We start from the raw sequence: 17,332 nt of genomic DNA, 5'->3' as shown, positions 1-17,332 counted from the left end.
CGGGCTCCAAACATGCAGCCCAGCGTAAAAAAATTGCCTAATCGAGTTCTCCTGCTCGCGGAATCACCGGTTAGGCAGAATGGGCCAAAATCATCGACGGGACACGGACGATAGCCTGGCCCAAACGCGAGACCTGACGGGGTCGTGGGGGTGTCAGGGGTTCCCCCGACGCGCTACAGGAATGCGAGGCCTCGCCAGCACCCCCAAAACTCCGAGCGACATGAAGTTAGCTATTGGAAGGTTTTGTATCAGCATCAACCACCAACCACCAGCCAACTAAATAGGCTTATAAATTGAACTAAAGATCATGATAAACATCCACAATAGTATATAATCGGATAATTCGGTTGGCTAGTGACTGATGTTATTTTGTTGTGAGAGAAAAATACTGCTGGCTGATGCTGATTTATTGTGAGAGAAAAATACTGCTGGCTGGTGGTTGATAAGCCAGGCGAACAGACTGTTTCTCTTGAAATTGTTTGACAGCATCTTCTCACATTGCTTTGTTTCAAAATTTTCATAGAGGTGGGAAAAAATTGATTGATTCAAATCATTAGAAAGGAAAACAAAAACCTTCCAATAAATATATGTTGAGATGATTGCGGTTAGAAATTTATTCCCCTTCACCCGGCTGAAATCAACAGTTTCCATCAGCCTGGCTTTCCATCTGCGCGAGATGAGGAACAGACGCCTAAGGAGGAAGGGGACGGGAGGTGGGAGGAGCAGCCGGCGACGAGGGCGCGCCAAAGGTGGTGGAGGCATGGTGGCCTTTACGGTTTGGGCTGCCGGGGGTTGCCGGGATCCCATGGCCGCTAGGCATAGAGGAGTTGGACGGGCAGCGGCGGCCCGATAGAGGAGGCGGGGTGTGGGGGCGGCAGAAGTGAGCAGGCGAGGGCGCCAACCATCGAGTGGCAGAGGATGTCCAGCGAGTGGGGTTTTTGGGTGGAGGCAGGAGGAGGGCGCAATGGCGATGTCGCTGCTAGCTGCCGGTAGTGGTGGTGGCAGGGCATCGGAGGTAGAAGAAGAAGCCGGGACGGTCCGATTTTGATCAGATGGTTACAAAACTGGCCGGCGGGTTGAGAAAAAAATCCTATGTAAATAGATCCTTAATATTAAGTACAGTTATGGCTAACATTAATAATGTCCGGCAAGCACATAATAATGAAATATGACAACCGATATATGGCTATGGCTATATATACGTAAACTATATTTAAAACTGATAAAGGATACGGCAGTAATAAAAAAACATCTCTTGAATATTCTCACAGCATTTCAGGAAGGCTGTGTTTAGTTCCTGAAAAGTGAGGCTGTAAAATGTCACAACAGACATTGCGGTACACATATGAGATACCAAACGTGATCTAATTACAAAATAAATTATAGATTCGGTCTGTAAACGACGAGACGAATTTTTTAAGCCTAATTAATTCGTTATTAGAGCGTGTGTTACTCTAGCAGTTTTGTGTCTAATCAAGGTCTAATTAGGTTCATTAGATTAGCAGTTTAGTGTCTAATCAAGGCCTAATTAGGTTCATTAGATTTGTCTCGCGATTTACAAGATAACGTTGCAATCGATTTTTTATTTCGACTAGATTTAGTGCAGCATGCATGTAAAATTCTCTTTTGATGTGATAGTTTTGGAAGTTTGAAGTTTGAAACTAAACAGGGCCAAGCCCTACAACTCAGAAAAATAACGAGAAGCAGTTCGTATCAACTATCAATTCATGGCACACATTGATAGCAAAGGGCAGTGGCACCAAGATAAACGTGAATAGGGTGAGGGCACGATGTTAATGTCAAAACTTGCATTGCACTATATTGCTTTAACGATATCTATTAGAACTCCATACAGCATTCCGTAGTAACCTTCTTTTTTTTTTTTGAGACCAGCATTCCGTAATAACTTTGAGACTAGTACTTCACGCAAATTGAGTACTCAGTCTTCAACCAAGGAATCGTCTGACAGTATTGCAACCAAAGAATGGACTTTGGAACTGACAATAAACTTGCGATAACAACAATACTCATTGCTTTAGTGCACCGTAAATGACAATGGTTAACTGGATGGTAACATATGTAATTGTGAAATAACCTATGCTACATATAGTGGGGAAAAAATTGAATTGAAATGCAGCTTGATCATGCTACATTTCAACATCAATCATACCGGTTTGCTTCATTAATACACACCGTTCAGGTTCACACCTTTTTCACTCAACAGCAAACTAGTTGTTTTTTAAGGGAAACTCAACATCTAGGTAAAGTAGCAGCCTCCGTTCTGCTTTACCAGTGTGGGCTGGGCCTGCTTCCGTTCGTTTTACCAGTGTGGGCGGGACCTGCTTCGGCTTGCATGGCCCATAAACAAGCAAGTCAACAGCTCCGACTCTTCCAAAGTTCACGTCCGCACGAACCAGCATAAAGGGCATCGCTACTTCCTCCACTTCCAAGCAATCTCTGTCTCCTGCTCCCCGGCGGAAGCACGAACAGCCACCAATCCGAATCCGAAGCAGGAACGCCAACAGATCCGATCGATCCGAGCAACAGCCATCTTCAACTAGTCAACTTCAGGTACGCGAGCTGTTTTTCACCTCTCTAGCTACTACTAGCCGTCGCAATCCAATACTGTATGTTTCTTGAGGGAAAATTTCTTCATCTGGAGAAGGATGGAGTATGGTGTCAGATAGGAATTCTTGTTATGTATCCTTGCTACGGCAGTTGATTATTGTTTGCATACACATGGAGGAATAACATTTCAGCTTTGCGATTGTAGATTCACGTTTTATTTATCCTGCTGCTATATACCTGCTTGAGTCGTTTGCATTTTTGGCTGTTGTTCTATAGCCTAAACAAAAGCAAGACGAAAGCATCTGCTGCTAACTTTAGTTGCTGCTGGAAATTAAGGGCTCTTTGATCTATTTCTTCAGTAATTAGATCGATGCATTATTGTAGCAACTCTGAAGTGCGCGCTAGCTTCCGTAACGATAGAGTCTTCTTGGCAGATTTATTGGCATTCGCCTGTCGTCGGTTCTATATATTCCTGGAGAAAGTGTTTCAGAGAGAAATTAGCATATTCGCTCTATCTCATCACAACGTACAGAACTGACAGAACCATGTAATTTCTAATGATTTGATTTCTCAAGACTTGACTTTGATGCTAGGCTTATTTCGACTCCTTGCGCTGTGTAAATAATATTTATGGCAGTACATTCCGTTCCTCGTATTGTTTTTAGACAACTGGTTCTTGCTTCTACATTCTGTTGGAATTATTAGCTTTTTTGATATTTTATTGTACCAACTCCGAGTTGACGATTTTGCCCAATCGGGAGGCACCTGTTGCTTTCACGGGGCAAACTCGTTCACATCGATCATCCCGTCGTTGCATCATGGTAAAACATCGTCATCGGTCGTCAGTCCTTCTTACCTCCGGATCGCTGGCCGTTGACTTGACGGCAGCGGCCGGTACGGTGGAGTCAACGGCCTCCGTCTATAGTGACGCGGCATAGGCATCATGCATTGTCTTCCTCACTTCATCAGTCATCACTGCGCGCGGATTCTTGCTCTGGAAACTCCTGCACCTCTCTCTGACGACGACTCATGGGCTGCGACGCCGGCGTCGTCTGTTTGGGGGTTTCCATTGTCTGGGCTGCTGCTACACTTCTGCGACAAAGAGAGGTGGCAACAAACGGAGATTTTTTTTTATTTTCACATCTTTTAGTTTCGTAGTTTGCAGAACTAAATGTCTACCTAAAAAACTGCAAATCTGTACTTGTGTAGCCGTTACAAATGTCTATTGCCAAATGAATTTTGCAGTAGGTCAAGGGTTAGACCCTTGCCATCGTTTATTAAGCTATAGCCAGATGAAACAGCTATATATGGTAGAACCTAATTTCTGGCAAACAAAAATGTGTTTAATTTAATTAAGGTCTTGTTTAGTTCGCGAAAAGATAGGAAATTTTTTGGGTTGGGAAGCGTATTCTGTGAGAGGTGCGAAAGGCCGGGCGGTTGAGATGGCTAGCCCGGCCCGGTAGCGTCGCGCTCTCAGCAGGTCCTGAGTTCGATTCTCATCAGAAGCGAATTTCAGGCTGCTGAGAGAAAAAAACCCCCTCGCTGTGCTCGCCGTAAGGCTTGGCCCTCACGGGCATGGGCCAGAGTTCGGGGGGTTTCTCTACCCGGGTAAGCCGGTGTGGCTTCCTCTTAATGAAAAAATGGTGGGGTCGTTTCTTCCCCCCGGGTAGAGTTTTTTTTTTGTATTCTGTGAGAGGTGGCACGGTCTACGACTGAAAAAAATTTAGGAACCTTTTGGGGACTAAACAGGGCCTAAATGCAATTTATATAAGTAAATGGTTTAGGGTTAGTATACATTTGATTGCATCGAAAAAAAGGTTTGTTGCTTTAAACGTATAAAAATTGTGCTGTAGGAGTCGCTCGACAACAATATATGATGCAAATTATGTAATAATAATAACAGTGTGACAATGTTTACATAGTTTTGGATTTGTGTAACGTGCACTACTCTTTCTATGTATTTAAACAGTTGATTACTGGAAAATACTAGTCTATTTTAGTTGTAGTTTAACCACTTTACTTTTGAGTAAAATTTGCATAAATTTCTAAGCACATCAAATTTATGACCATAGTTGAATCGCACAAGGGCAGGGATTTTCCAAACATGCACACATTTGTTAATAAATATACAAAATAGTTTTTATAGGTTATAATCAACTAAGTTTTTTTACACAATCAAATGTGCCTATACAAGTTACCATTTTTATTGCCCATAATGCTATAAATAAATCACCTTTTTTATTTGACGGGAATTAGCTCCTAGCACCTTATAGTCATTTCAAATAGCTATAGCCAAATGAAATGGTGGTAAGGGTTCGTTTGAAACAGATAAATGCGTACAGATTAGCGAATTACATTGGTAGGCATTTATTTATGCAAAATTGGAAAAAAAATCAACAAACGGACCCTCTACGTACTACTAGTGTCATAGGATTTGTTGGATCTTTGGATTAGTTAGATTTAGAATACAGTAATTCATCGTTTTTCTTGCGGGAAATCCTATTCATCTAGAGAAAGATGGGGTAGAGTATTAGATTGGACCTCTTGTTACGTGCCCTTGCCACAGTTACGAATTACATGCATGCTTTATATTTTCTGCTAAATCATATTCTGCCTATACATTATGGAATCACATGATATTATGATATAAGCATAGCTCCAAATGTAGATTTTCCCTGTTCCTCTACTTGAGCTATTGCCATTTTTTTGCTATTGTATTATAACCTAAACAAAAGCATCTGCTGTTAATTTCAGGTGCTGGTGGAAATTAAGGGGTACTTATTCTGTTTTTCCGTTAGATCAGTGCATAAAAGCAACTATAAAGTGTGTGCTAGCTTTTGCAATGTTAAGAGTCCTCTTGGTTGATTTGGCATTCACTCGTCGTTAGTTCTATTCAATTTAGAAAGTGTTCAACAAGATGAGAACTAGATATCCGTTTTACCTTTTCAGTGTATACACACAATTCTTTTAATGATTGCTTAAGTAACTTTGCATCTAGGCTTAGCGCGACAACTTGTTCTGTATAAACAATGTATTTACGCATCGATATCTATTCTTGCATCCCCTGTTTACTAGATACGGGTTCTTGCTTCTACTACCGCTTGGAACCGTTGACTTTTTGTATCGTTGCCTAGCTATATATAACATTCTTGTCTAAATAATTATGATGCTCACTCAGAATGAAGATCTTTGTGAGGAGCCCCATCGGCAGGACAATGTGTCTCAGAGTCCAACCATCAGATACCTTGCATAGTGTTAAGGCAAAAATTCTAGAAGAACAGTGCCTTGTCTTTGATGGAAAGCAACTAGATGACAACCTTACATTGGCAGATTATGACATCCACCATCAATCTACTCTTGACCTCCAAGAAAAGATGCAGATCTATGTAACAGATACACTAGCCGGAAAGAACATCACGCTTAAGGTTCATAGCTTAGATACTATTGACAATGTGAAGGCCAAGCTTGAATATAGTGAAGGATTTCCTAAGGGTCAGCAATGCCTCATTTTTGGCAACAAACAGCTAGAGGACAATTCCACCTTAGTAGACCACAACATTTGCAAGGAGTCCACCCTTCTCCTTGTTCTCCACCCAATTCCAGGCCTGATGCGGATCTTCGTGAAGACACAACTTGGGACAACCATCGCTCTTGCGGTTAACAGCTCGGATACTGTTGACAATGTCAAGGTGAAGATCCAGGAGAAGGACGGTATTCCTCCCGACCAGCAACGCCTCATCTATCATGGCAAGCAGCTGGAGGACGGCCGCACCCTAGCAGACTATGACATACAAAATGGGTCTACGGTCCATATGGCGCTTCGGCTTCGAGGTTCTTGAGATGGATGTCATACATGTTCACTCAACAATAAGTCTCTTCTGCTACAGTCTTATTCTTTTCCATGCCAGCAGAAAGTAGCTGCGTGTCAGTACTCAGTAAAACCATCATTGTACTACGGTCTTGTTCATTCAAGTTGCGGTGTGTTTATCAGTAAAACTTTCTTCGTCGTACATTAATGTGTGAAATCATCAAGAGTAGCCCCGTACTCCGGGTCTGTCTTGACATCAGTTGATTGAGAAATATATATAGATCTTTTTTTTTGAAAGAAATACCCCAATGGAGACCCCTGAAGTTTAAGGTGCCTCACCCAGGATTTGCCTTTGCCACTGCGCCATGAGCTCCTTGGCATATATAGAAGATCTTGCTAGATAAGTCTTTGATTTTTTTTATTTACCTTGGTTGGAGATGTATGGCTGATTTTTGTGCATTGTACGTGAACAATGGGTAACGCAATATAGTATGAAGCTAGCATGGAAAATCCAACGTACCAACACATGCAAGTTAGCGGCCACGGTGCAGTTTGTGCACGGCCAAGCTGTGCATATTTATCTTTATACAACCAGACATACGAGTGCCTGAATTTGTGTCCTCCGGCCGGAGGGTGGTTAGTAAAGATGCAGTACGACACAGCTCTTGAATGGACGTATACGCGGGCATGTGGTTAACGAGTACGTACAAGCCGGCGTACGCGTATATGCACGGAAGCTATCTAGCTTTTCCTTCCGTAGAGCCAAATACAGAGGCGAGGCCCACAGATAGCTGTCACGAGTACATCATCGCGAGAATAAACAAGTATCGTTTCTACTCGTTCTTGGCGTACGCGTATACGCATGAGTGCACGTTCCTTTTGTTTCTGCCCGGCGATGGATACGGGCACCTTGGCAGCTGAACTCATCGTTAGCACGAGCACTAGTAGAGAAACGGCCTTTTGCCCCGGTTGGGAACCGCTATTAGTCCCGGTTGCCCAACCGGGGCTTCCGTTCCGGGGCTAAAGGGCTCACCCTTTGGCCCCGGGTCCGCTGAAATGAGGCTAAAGGCATCCTTTAGACCCGGTTGGTAATACCAACCAGGACTAAAGGTGCTACTGCCACGTGCGCTTTGGCAGGCACCATTAGACCCTGTAACGAACATGGCACCATTTATGCCATTTCGAGTGATTTTGGTGATCGAATGACAACACAACACTTGGACTAATATGATTGTTAAGATGATCATTCTCAGGCTTTTAGGTTCAAGTGATGACAAAGAGAAAGAGAAAATAGGCGTAGCAAGGCCCGAAGGGCAGCCCCTACGGGGGTTCCGCTACCCGGTTAGCGGACGGGGGTCGAGGGGGAGCCGCCCCTCGCAGGTCTCAGGGCAGCGCCCTGAAAGCTCTTCGGTCAGTAGCACCGGAAGAACCGACGCCATGGGCATCGGAGCATCCGATGGTAGTCGGAAGAACCGACGCCATGGTACTTTGGTGCAGAAGGGAGTCGAAGCCAAGTCAGCCTATAGGCACCGGTTGAACCGACGGGTCAAAAAGGGGCATCGGTGCATTGGCCGTCCTTTGTACCAGAGACGATGTCAGGTGCCCAGGAGAAGTGTCTTCAGCACCGGTTCAACCGATGGGGCATCGGTGCATACCACCGGTGTAATGACGTCAGCGTCCAGGAGAAGATTCCTTCAGCACCGGTTGAACCGGTGAGGCATCGGTGCAAAGCATCGGTTCAACCGGTGGTCTCTGCGTCAGCCATCAGGAATCCAACGGCTACTTCGTGTTATGAGTGACCGGATGAACCGACGCTACCCTGCCAAGAGGCATCGGTTCTTCCGGTGGTACGCAGATTTTCAGCTAACCGTTGGAGCAACGGCTACAAGACTTGGTGGCCTATATATACGCCTCACCCCGGCCATTTGAAGATTGCTGGAGTTGCTGGACATCCCACACACACCCAAGAACATCTCCAAGCCATACAAAAGCATCAAGATCATATCCTTAGCTCTTAGCACACTTTGAGAGTGTTGTGTAAAGGATTAGCTCTTAGTGAGTGAGTTTGCAAGGCTTAGAGCCTTTGTGCTGTGGTTTATTAGTGAACCAAAACAAGAGCTTGGTGCACCGGCACCTTGGAGCGTGGAGCTCGCCGGCAACGTCATCGACCCTCCGACTTGGTGTGGAGCGGCGACGACACCTTTGTGCGGGGGACGTGGAGACCCCCATCCTTTGTGGAGAAGCTCCTTAGTGGAACCCGGGGCCAAGGTGACCGTGATTGTGTTCACGGAAGAGACTTGGTGGCCGAGTAGCAATACTCTTAGTGAGTGCTACAACAACGTGGATGTAGGTGTGCCTTTGTGGCTAACCGAACCACGAGATAAACACCCGCGTCAAGAGTTTGCTATCTCCTATCCCGCTCTTTAAGCTTCCGCATTTCATTCTAGTAATTTGTATGCCTTTACTTTCATAGATTAGTTTCTTGGTAGGAAAGGCTATAGGTTGCTAAACTCTTTTGGGATAGGGGTTTTACACTAGAACAACCTAGTTGCACATTTTGATAGCATGTTTTAGTTTAAGTTTTGTGCAAACTAGTTGGAGCCATAGGTCTAAGTTTTTATTAGTGCCTAATTCACCCCCTCCCCCTCTTAGGCTAGAGCACCCGATCACTTTCAGACCCGGTTGGTATTACCAACCGAGTCTAAAGGGTCCCCAGCCTTTTCTATTAATCCTATTGTATTGATTCTTTTATATTATAAATAGTGTTTGTTATACGTTTTCTCGACGCTGTCTACGAATACATTGCGTACTTGTTGTAGTTGTATGGGCATACACTCATTAGATAAATATATACATATCATATATATATGTACACATAGATGGTTATACAACTCCAATATGTTACATAAATTGACAAATGTTCATTGGTTCTCCATTGCTTCGGTGTTGGGTTGCTTCGCCGTTGGTTCTCCACCCTCGTAGAATTGGTCGCCGGATGGCCTCGGAAGTGGTTCGTCATTGAAGCGTCCCCTCATAAGAGGTGACTTAAATGTGATACAAATATCAGTCCCAGGAGGCTGATACACATTTATTACATCAGATGATACATCACCGTACAAACCTCCGAGGAGGCGGACACTCGATACAAAACGATAATCAGTAATAAAATAGCTACGTTGATACACCAAAGCACAACCTACATGGGATCCAGCTCGGGCTCAGAGTAACGCGCTAGCAGAAGTATCTTGCAGAGGGCCAACACCACAGGCAAAGTTGGGGTTCGGACGCAACCTCTACTCGACGTCTTCAACAACGAAGTCCGGATCTTTCTCTGAAGAAAACCACAAATATATATCGGGTGAGTACAAAAGTACTCAACAAGTCCAACCCCATCCACAGAGGGGGTAACACAGATATGCATAGGATAAACCAAGGATAAGGCTGAGGTTTATTTGCAGTAAAGCTAGATTTTACACATGCAAGGGTTTATTTTTGAAAAGAGTTTTTCCCAAAGCAATTCTTTAGTAACTGAGTAATCAGTGGGGTTGATCCTACACAAAGGATCCAAATTTTAAATGCTACCAGACTCCTCATCTGCAGTAGCTCACGGCACATCTGCCGGACACCTTCCAAAAACAACTCACACCATGAAACCATCCATCCCAGAAGCTAATTATGTGACCAAACCGTAACTCGCTCAGTACTGTGGGCACGGCTATTTGAATAGGTTTTAACTCTACAGAGGTGTACAACTTTACCCACAAGTGGGGTACCACAGCACGATCACCTTAGTGTCGGTGCAGATCCCAACAAAACTATTACCCACCTTAGCTAGACCTGACTAGCCAACACGGACTCCACCAAGGGGCCATTGACCTATCACTGAGGTTTAACCGGGGCATAAGTCACTATGACCTTATCCCTTCTCCTTGATCACCCGTTGCTCTCAGCTCTCCTGATGGCTATCAGACTAACTAGTGGGGTTTATGCTAAGCCGTTGCCACACACAACGGTCGAGTGATTTGCACGATAGTTGAGTTAGGCAAGATGACACATCAACTCGGTCCTTAACTGCGATAAGATGGATATCTCCCAACCTTCTTGCTCAACCACACCGGTACGAGCCTGTTGTCGGTCGAAACCCACCGGCGAGCAGCGACATGCAACACGAAGAGCCGGGAGATCGCCGGGGCGCTGGCAGGCACTGCTCCCTCGTCGACGGCCCGCAATTCCATCACGCGCCCGGAGATTCCGTGGAAAACCGGGCGTGCCACCTGACCTATACCCGATCAGGAGGGTGCGAACGTGCTCCAAACAGTTTTCTGCGTACAAAGACATGTGTAAACATAAGTTCGAGCCGTGGTCGGCTCCCCGGGACGACTCTTGCACCGGCTTTAAAGAGCCGATCGAGTCCCGGTGTCAGATTGAATCTGCACCTATCCAGATATTGATGAATAAAGCAAATAACTGTGAAGCTGCTTCAATTAAATCTAAACAATCCAATCCACGATGGTAAAAGCTTCACTGCTAGATCGGAACATCCTACACGTGACTGGGCCTAATGAACGTAGCAGATAACTAAACCAAAACCCAAAACAGAGGCCTAAGAACTAGCAAGAGTCGATTCCCGGAACAATCCCTATTAAGGCTAAAATAAAGCATATAGTACGCCACCGGATCATCCAACCCATTTGCAAGGCCTAATCTAACAGATATTACGCCAACTCTTAGAGATAAGAGCAAACCATAACAGATTAGATCTACTAGACATAAAAGAAGCAGGACGTTGTCTCTGTGCAACTAATTCTATGCGACAAGAACTAGCATAAGATTAAAACATGACTGCACAGAGACAACATGATATTCGTAGATGATAAGCAACGAAGCACAACAGATTCACCAAAAGCCATGCTACGAACATCAGGATAACTAGCATTACTCGCCATCAAAAATGCTTCAGTACGAGTAATACCAAGGTAAAAGCAAGAACAACGCTGCCCTGATCGCGAGAAGCAATCAGGGCAGCATGGCGCTTACTTGGATGAAACCCTAGGATTAGGGGCGGCGATGCGCCGAGATTGTTGTTTGCGAGACGTGATGACGTTCTTCTTTCATGAATAACATATGGTACATATTTATAGTCCGGAGACTTGGGAAACAATCTAAACTAATCTTGTCCCGATCGGACTCTATCTCTAATCTTAAATTAAATCTAATGATACATGGCCCATGTGGCCCAAATGCTCACGCAGGAGCCGATTTACAAGCCTTCTTAATCTTCTGCTTTAAGCCCATCTTGCTTTCGGCCCATAAATTAATCCTATTAATTTATGGCGATAACAGAGCCTCCAACATATGACAATCCACACAGGGAATGCCATTCATCCATCCCATCTTAACATTTTATTCTTTATAACCCAATTTCCCTTTTCTCAATACTCACGCATTTTCCCTTTTATAAAGCATGTTGTAACCATTTTTTAGTGTAATAAAACGAGTACCGGGTCCTAAGCAGTGCTTTAGCAGCGATTAACATCCATAAAGAATAAATCATATATAGACGTTAATCTAGGTGGTCAAGGAATGGTTATAACAAATCAAGGGGTGGCTATCCAACCAGGTTTCAGTAGTAAAAATATATGCAATTTTATAAAACAGGCCAATAGGTTGTGTTTATAAAACTGGGTCGAAATATGCAATCAAAGGATGAGATTGAACTTGCCGTTCACAAAGCCTTCCGGGAAGTCCTGATCGAAGTACTGTCCTTCGGGTTCGGGCTCGCGGTGCTGGTCCTCACACACCTGCTCGCGGTACTGCTCGTCGACGGGTTCTGCCTCGGCCACTCCGTGATCTATGGCGCATACAAACAAACACACAATAAATAAAAAGAAATAAACGTTTTGTCGTTGAGCTCGAATTAGGAATAACTTAAGAAACGATGGTAGAAAGAATATTTTTGGGAGATTTCTTAATGGCATGGCCGGAATTATGTTAGAACGGCGTGGTAAAGTTTCGGGGCAAACGGAGGATTTTTGGCGCATGAAATAATGAGTTGAAGGAGTGGTTAGGGGTTAAACGGGGGTTCAAGGGCTTCTTTGTAATTATTTTTGAGAGTGGAAGGACTTGATTATAATTTTTGAAAGTATTTGTGTTACTCCGGAAAGGGGCAGGGACCTATTTGAAATTATGTTTATATAGTGGAGGGGTTATTTCTCAAATAGGGGAAACATGGAGGGTTTATTTGGAAAAGAACATAAGAGAGGGGGGGGGTTCTTAAAGGAATAGAAGGGAAGGGAGGGGTTTTTGGCAAAAATGCCATCTTCTTCCTCACGCAGGGGAACAGGGGGGCAGCTCGCCGGCGCCCTGGCGCCGGGGTTCCCGGGCACGGCGGCGGGCGTGGGGAGGGGGGAAAGGGAGAGGGGAACGAGGGGGACATATTCCCCACCTCGGCTTGGGCTGGGGCACAGCGAGGAGGGGGCTCCATGGCGGCGGGCGGAGGCGGGCGGCGGCGGCTGTGGCGGCGGCGCTGTGCGGCTCGGGAGGGGGCGTGCGGTGGTGGGGCGAGCTCGTGGAGGTGGAGAGCTGCGTGGAGGCCTATTTATAGGCCAAGCGAGGCAGGGGAGGGGCGGGGAGCGGTGGCCGGTGGCCGGCAGCTCTACGCGGCCATTAATGGCGTGGGGGCGGCTTCGGCATCGCGGAGCTGCGCGGACGCGACGGCGAGGCGACGGTGATGCGATGGGGCGTGCAGGGAAGGACAACAAGTGGAGGGGCGGCAGCCAACGGCGAGGCGCCGCGCGGCGGCGTGATGCACGAGAGCTCGGCTCCGTGCGAGCTCCACTGCTGCTGCTTGGGCGTGCGCGCGCGTCGAGGCGGGCAAGGGGGCACGGCTGCACAGGGAGGGTAGGCAGGAGGGGGCCGCTGGTGGGTGCGACGGCCGGCGCCGAGCTGCTCTGCTCGTGCTGCGCGACGGGGAGAAAGGAGGAGGAGGGAGAAGGAAGAAAGGGAAGGAGGAGAAAAAAAGAGAAAAAGCAAAAAGGAAAAGAAAAGAAAAGAAAAGAAAAGAGAGAGGGAAAGAGAGACGCTGGTGGGTGCGACGGTCGGCCACGCGCGCGTTGCGCGGCTTCGGCGGGAAGCGACGCGCTCGTAAAACGGGGAAAGAAAACAGAGAGGTGGGATGGGGATTGGTACGGGTGTCAGAACAGCGGATCGCCGGGAAAGATTTCGGGACATCGGGAGTTTGGACAGAAAAAGATTTAGAACGATTTGAGCTCAACGATGGAAAAGATTTTAAAAATTATTTTTAGCGAGTAATTTATTTCGGTGAATTTTCTGGGATGTCACAGTCATCATCATGGAATTCTCCCTTCGGATCAATAACCTCGTCAAGAAGAAATCCAGACAGCTCTTCGATAATTGCTTTGATGCGATCCTCTTGTAGGATATGGTCCAGCATGTATTCCATCTTTGAAATAAAAGAAAACATTAACTTAAAATGAAATCATACAAGAACATAACGATAAATATTTACATTTTTGGATTTTGTTTACGTACTTGAATCCACTCTTCAGCGGGAACGTCTCAGCAATTCTGCATCATCTCGCAAATGTAGAAACCACATAAATTGTTTCCTGCCACCTGCTTGTAGAACTTTACAACAAAGGAATTCATCAGATTAAGAAATGAAAGAAGTCAAGATGCGGATGCTTGGACTTAATACGTACGGGCATGTCCGCTTTTATTCTGAGTTCTGATTTCCTGTTGTATTGACCCCGTCCGTGTTTGGAAATCATCCGGAACCAAGCACTGCCAATGAAAGGAAAAAAAAATGGAGCAATTTCCTTGATCACTATGTAATGGACATACAGGAATATTGAGATGACAGGAATTACTTCTTCAGCATGTGTATCATATCTTCGTAGTCCTTCTCTGGATACCGCCTTGAGTCAAAAATATACACCGTGCTTGTTTTCATGTCGATATCCAAAAATATCCAGTGGAAGCTGCATATATACATATAACTCGTTAATTAGAGTAGACATCGACGGAGGGTAAGGGAAATGAAATGTGTGCAAGACAGGAATGATAACCCGTAGTGGTAAGGAAAGATTATGAATTCCCTGTCAAGTTGGTTGCACAAGAACCTATAGATGTTTTCCTCCGTGTCTTTTTCATATTGTTTTACGTAGTTGCCAGTTACGGTGTATGGATCAATGACACCAAATTTGTTCTTCGGGATTTTACCACGGCTCTGTGCTTGAAGCATCTTTCTGCTTGAAGTACCAAAAGGTCAATAAATTATACAAATAGATAGAGACAACGAAGGATAAGAGTTCACTTACAGACACCAGCAGCTCATGAGAGATTTGTCAAGGGCATCTTGATGGAACATTTGCCACAATTCCGAGTACTCAATGTGTATGAGCTCAGGACCCCGGAAGTAATGGTTTCTGACCTTTGCCTTCAGGCCGATGACTCCAGAGTCATATGCATTCATGTACCACCTGTTCAATCGGGCCATTTTTGTCAGCATATGCTCAGGCTCTAGAAGCGCTGCTCCGGGAATATAGGGTACATCTACTTTTGCCCTCGGAAAATTGTCTTCATCTTGGATCTGCTCAAGGGACATGCCTGTTTTCTCAATTATATCCATCAGCGCTTGGGCATCGTAGTGGCCTGGGTCATTTCTGCTCGTACCCACCTTGAGCGGGGAGATGTTTTGTTTCTTTTGTTCTCCCAACTGAGCAATTGATTTCCCTTTCTCTGTCGGCTTTTTTGGTACAGGACGCCTCCCTCGCTGAGGCGTCCTGTGCGGCATTGTCATCTTCTCATATGCCTTTTTGATCGCGCGGTCATAGTCCGAGGGCAGCTTAACTTCACGCTGCCGATCTGTCATGTCTTGTTTGAACTTTTCGAATGCCTGGCGGGTCTCTAGGATGTGCCAGTAGGGTAGCTCCCAAAATATAGACATTTTCTTCCACATCGGTGCGTGCCCGTTCTCGTCGTTCGGAACTTGTTTGCGGCCAGGCCCCTTCCCAAATATGACATCTAGATCCTGGACCATATCTAATATTGACTCAGCACTATAGGGCATAGGTTTTTCTCGGTTATCCGCATGGCCTTTGAAATGCTTGCCTTTCTTTCTTACATGACGTTTAGCGGGAAGAAAGCGACGATGGCCGAGGTACACAACCTTCTTGCAATTATTCAAATATAGACTATCGGTGTCAAGTAGACAGTGTGTGCAGGCCTTGTATCCGATGTTTGTTTGTCCCGAAAGGTTACTAAGCGCGGGCCAATCATTGATGGTCACCAACAGCAAAGCTCGTAGGTTAAATTCTATCTGTTCGTGCTCATCCCACGTGCGCACACCTTCTGGCTTCCATAACATTAAAAGTTCATCGACCAATGGCTTTAGGTACACATCAATGTCGTTGCCAGGTTGCTTCGGCCCTTGGATGAGCACAGACATCATAATGAACTTTCGCTTAAAGCACAATGTACTTGGAAGGTTGAACATACTATGACGGCTACTCTGCTCCCCAAAAGGATTGAAGCCATCGGTAGAGAGGCCAAACCTTATGTTCCTCGGTTCCCTTGCAAAATCCTTGAATGTATCATCAATTTTTCTCCACTGGGACCCATCGGCGGGGTGTCTGAGAAGGTTGTCGGCCTCACGGGTTTTGTGCCATTGCATCAACCTCGCATGCTCTTTGTTTCTGAACAGACGCTTCAAGCGTGGTATTATAGTAGCATACCACATGACCTTGGCAGGAACTCTCTTCTTTATGCGAACGCCATCAACATCACCTGGGTCATCTCGCGGGATCTTATAACATGACGCTTTGCATACCGGGCACTCTTCCAGACTCTCGTGTTCCTCACCGCGGTAAAGGATGCAATCATTAGGACATGCATGTATCTTCAACACCTCTAAGCCTGCACACAATCTTTTTGGCTTCATGCGTGGTCGCAGGCAATTCGTTATCCTTCGGAAGCATCTTCTTTATGATTGGTAGTAACTCCCCAAATGTCTTGTCGGTTATACCATTCTTTGCCTTCCATTGCAGCAATTCCAGTGTGCTGCCCAGCTTTTTCAGCTCCTCGGCACAATTTGGGTACAGTAGTTTGGCGTGATCCTCTAACATTTGCTCGAACTTTCTCCTCTCCTTTTCAGTTTCGCATTCCCTCTGAGCATCGCGGATTGCCTATCCTAGATCATCATCTGGCTCATCTTCTGCTTCATCCCCTTCTCCATCTACCACCATTGCATAATCATCAAGGAAACCGTACCCATCGGGAGCAGGATACTTGTTATCATCTTCGTATTCTTCATTCTCCTCCATCATAACCCTTTTTTCTCCGTGATGGGTCCAGCAAACATAATTGCGCATGAAGCCTGCTTTAAGCAAGTGTGTGTGAAGGGTCCCTATGTCAGAGTAGTTCTTCTCGTTCTTGCAGTTAGCACATGGACAATCTATAAAACCATTCCTTCTGTGTTGCTCAGCCACTGCGAGAAATGCATGCATGCCCTCAACCCACGCTTTGGACTTTCGGTTAGCGTACATCCATTCTCGGTTCATCTAAATGATTAGTAGACTCAAATATTAATTACACAACTTTATTCTTAATTACACAATCTAATATAGTCCAAAAAGTAACTAAAGGATTTTCCTATGATTTAATGTGCACCAAAAAGTCAATAAAGTATTTTCTTATATTTTAATATAGTCCAATAGTCAATAAAGTAATTTCCTATAATTTAATATAGTGCAAAACGGCAATAAAGCATTTTCCTAGATTTTAATGTGGTCCAAAAAGTCACAAAGTATTTTCTTAGAATTTAATAGAGTCCAATAGTCACTAAAGTATTTTCCGAGAATTTAATATAGTCCAAAAAGTCCCTATACAATAAGTCATTCTAATCAACTGTTATAAATGAAATACATATACGTATGC

The 17,332-nt window shown here is 45.1% G+C and overlaps 2 protein-coding genes across 5 annotated transcripts; one reads left to right on the top strand and one right to left on the bottom strand.

The window, feature by feature from the left end:
- The first annotated feature begins 2,425 nt into the window (after nt 1-2,425).
- LOC120701027 (polyubiquitin-like) lies at nt 2,426-6,677 on the top strand. 4 transcript variants are annotated; one of them, XM_039985209.1, is made up of 3 exons: nt 2,704-3,675; nt 5,323-5,342; nt 5,747-6,677. In XM_039985209.1, exons 1-3 carry the CDS (start codon nt 3,598-3,600, stop codon nt 6,405-6,407), a joined length of 759 nt encoding a protein of 252 aa, XP_039841143.1. In that variant the 5' UTR covers nt 2,704-3,597; the 3' UTR covers nt 6,408-6,677. The 4 variants fall into 4 exon arrangements, with proteins under 4 accessions (XP_039841155.1, XP_039841143.1, XP_039841136.1 ...); XM_039985202.1 differs by lacking the exon at nt 5,323-5,342 and having other exon boundaries at nt 2,857-3,375; nt 3,407-3,675; XM_039985221.1 differs by lacking the exons at nt 2,704-3,675; nt 5,323-5,342 and adding an exon at nt 2,426-2,571.
- A 7,011-nt stretch (nt 6,678-13,688) lies between these two features.
- Nucleotides 13,689-15,356, bottom strand: LOC120654186. Its single transcript, XM_039931731.1, has 5 exons — nt 14,716-15,356; nt 14,518-14,643; nt 14,266-14,376; nt 13,924-13,963; nt 13,689-13,838 (listed from the first exon to the last, which is right to left on the bottom strand). Exons 1-5 carry the CDS (start codon nt 15,354-15,356, stop codon nt 13,689-13,691), a joined length of 1,068 nt encoding a protein of 355 aa, XP_039787665.1.
- Between the last annotated feature and the right edge of the window lie 1,976 nt (nt 15,357-17,332).

The sequence above is a fragment of the Panicum virgatum genome, chromosome 1K (genome assembly GCF_016808335.1).
Source record: "Panicum virgatum strain AP13 chromosome 1K, P.virgatum_v5, whole genome shotgun sequence".
In the NCBI taxonomy this organism is placed as follows: Eukaryota; Viridiplantae; Streptophyta; class Magnoliopsida; order Poales; family Poaceae; genus Panicum; species Panicum virgatum.
The sequence above is the reverse complement of the archived record's forward strand: the minus strand, read 5'-3'. Positions and strand labels throughout refer to the sequence as shown.

Bases quoted from the DNA above. Each gene is read 5' to 3' on its own strand.
- LOC120701027 (XM_039985202.1), top strand. From the start codon at position 3,512: ATGCATTGTCTTCCTCACTTCATCAGTCATCACTGCGCGCGGATTCTT. The intron at 3,676-5,746 runs GTGGCAACAAAC...ATGCTCACTCAG, and splicing joins CACTTCTGCGACAAAGAGAG to AATGAAGATCTTTGTGAGGA.
- LOC120654186 (XM_039931731.1), bottom strand. From the start codon at position 15,356: ATGTGGAAGAAAATGTCTATATTTTGGGAGCTACCCTACTGGCACATC. The intron at 14,644-14,715 runs GTAAGTGAACTC...TACTTCAAGCAG, and splicing joins CTCATGAGCTGCTGGTGTCT to AAAGATGCTTCAAGCACAGA. The intron at 13,964-14,265 runs GTAATTCCTGTC...GAGATGATGCAG, and splicing joins ATGATACACATGCTGAAGAA to AATTGCTGAGACGTTCCCGC.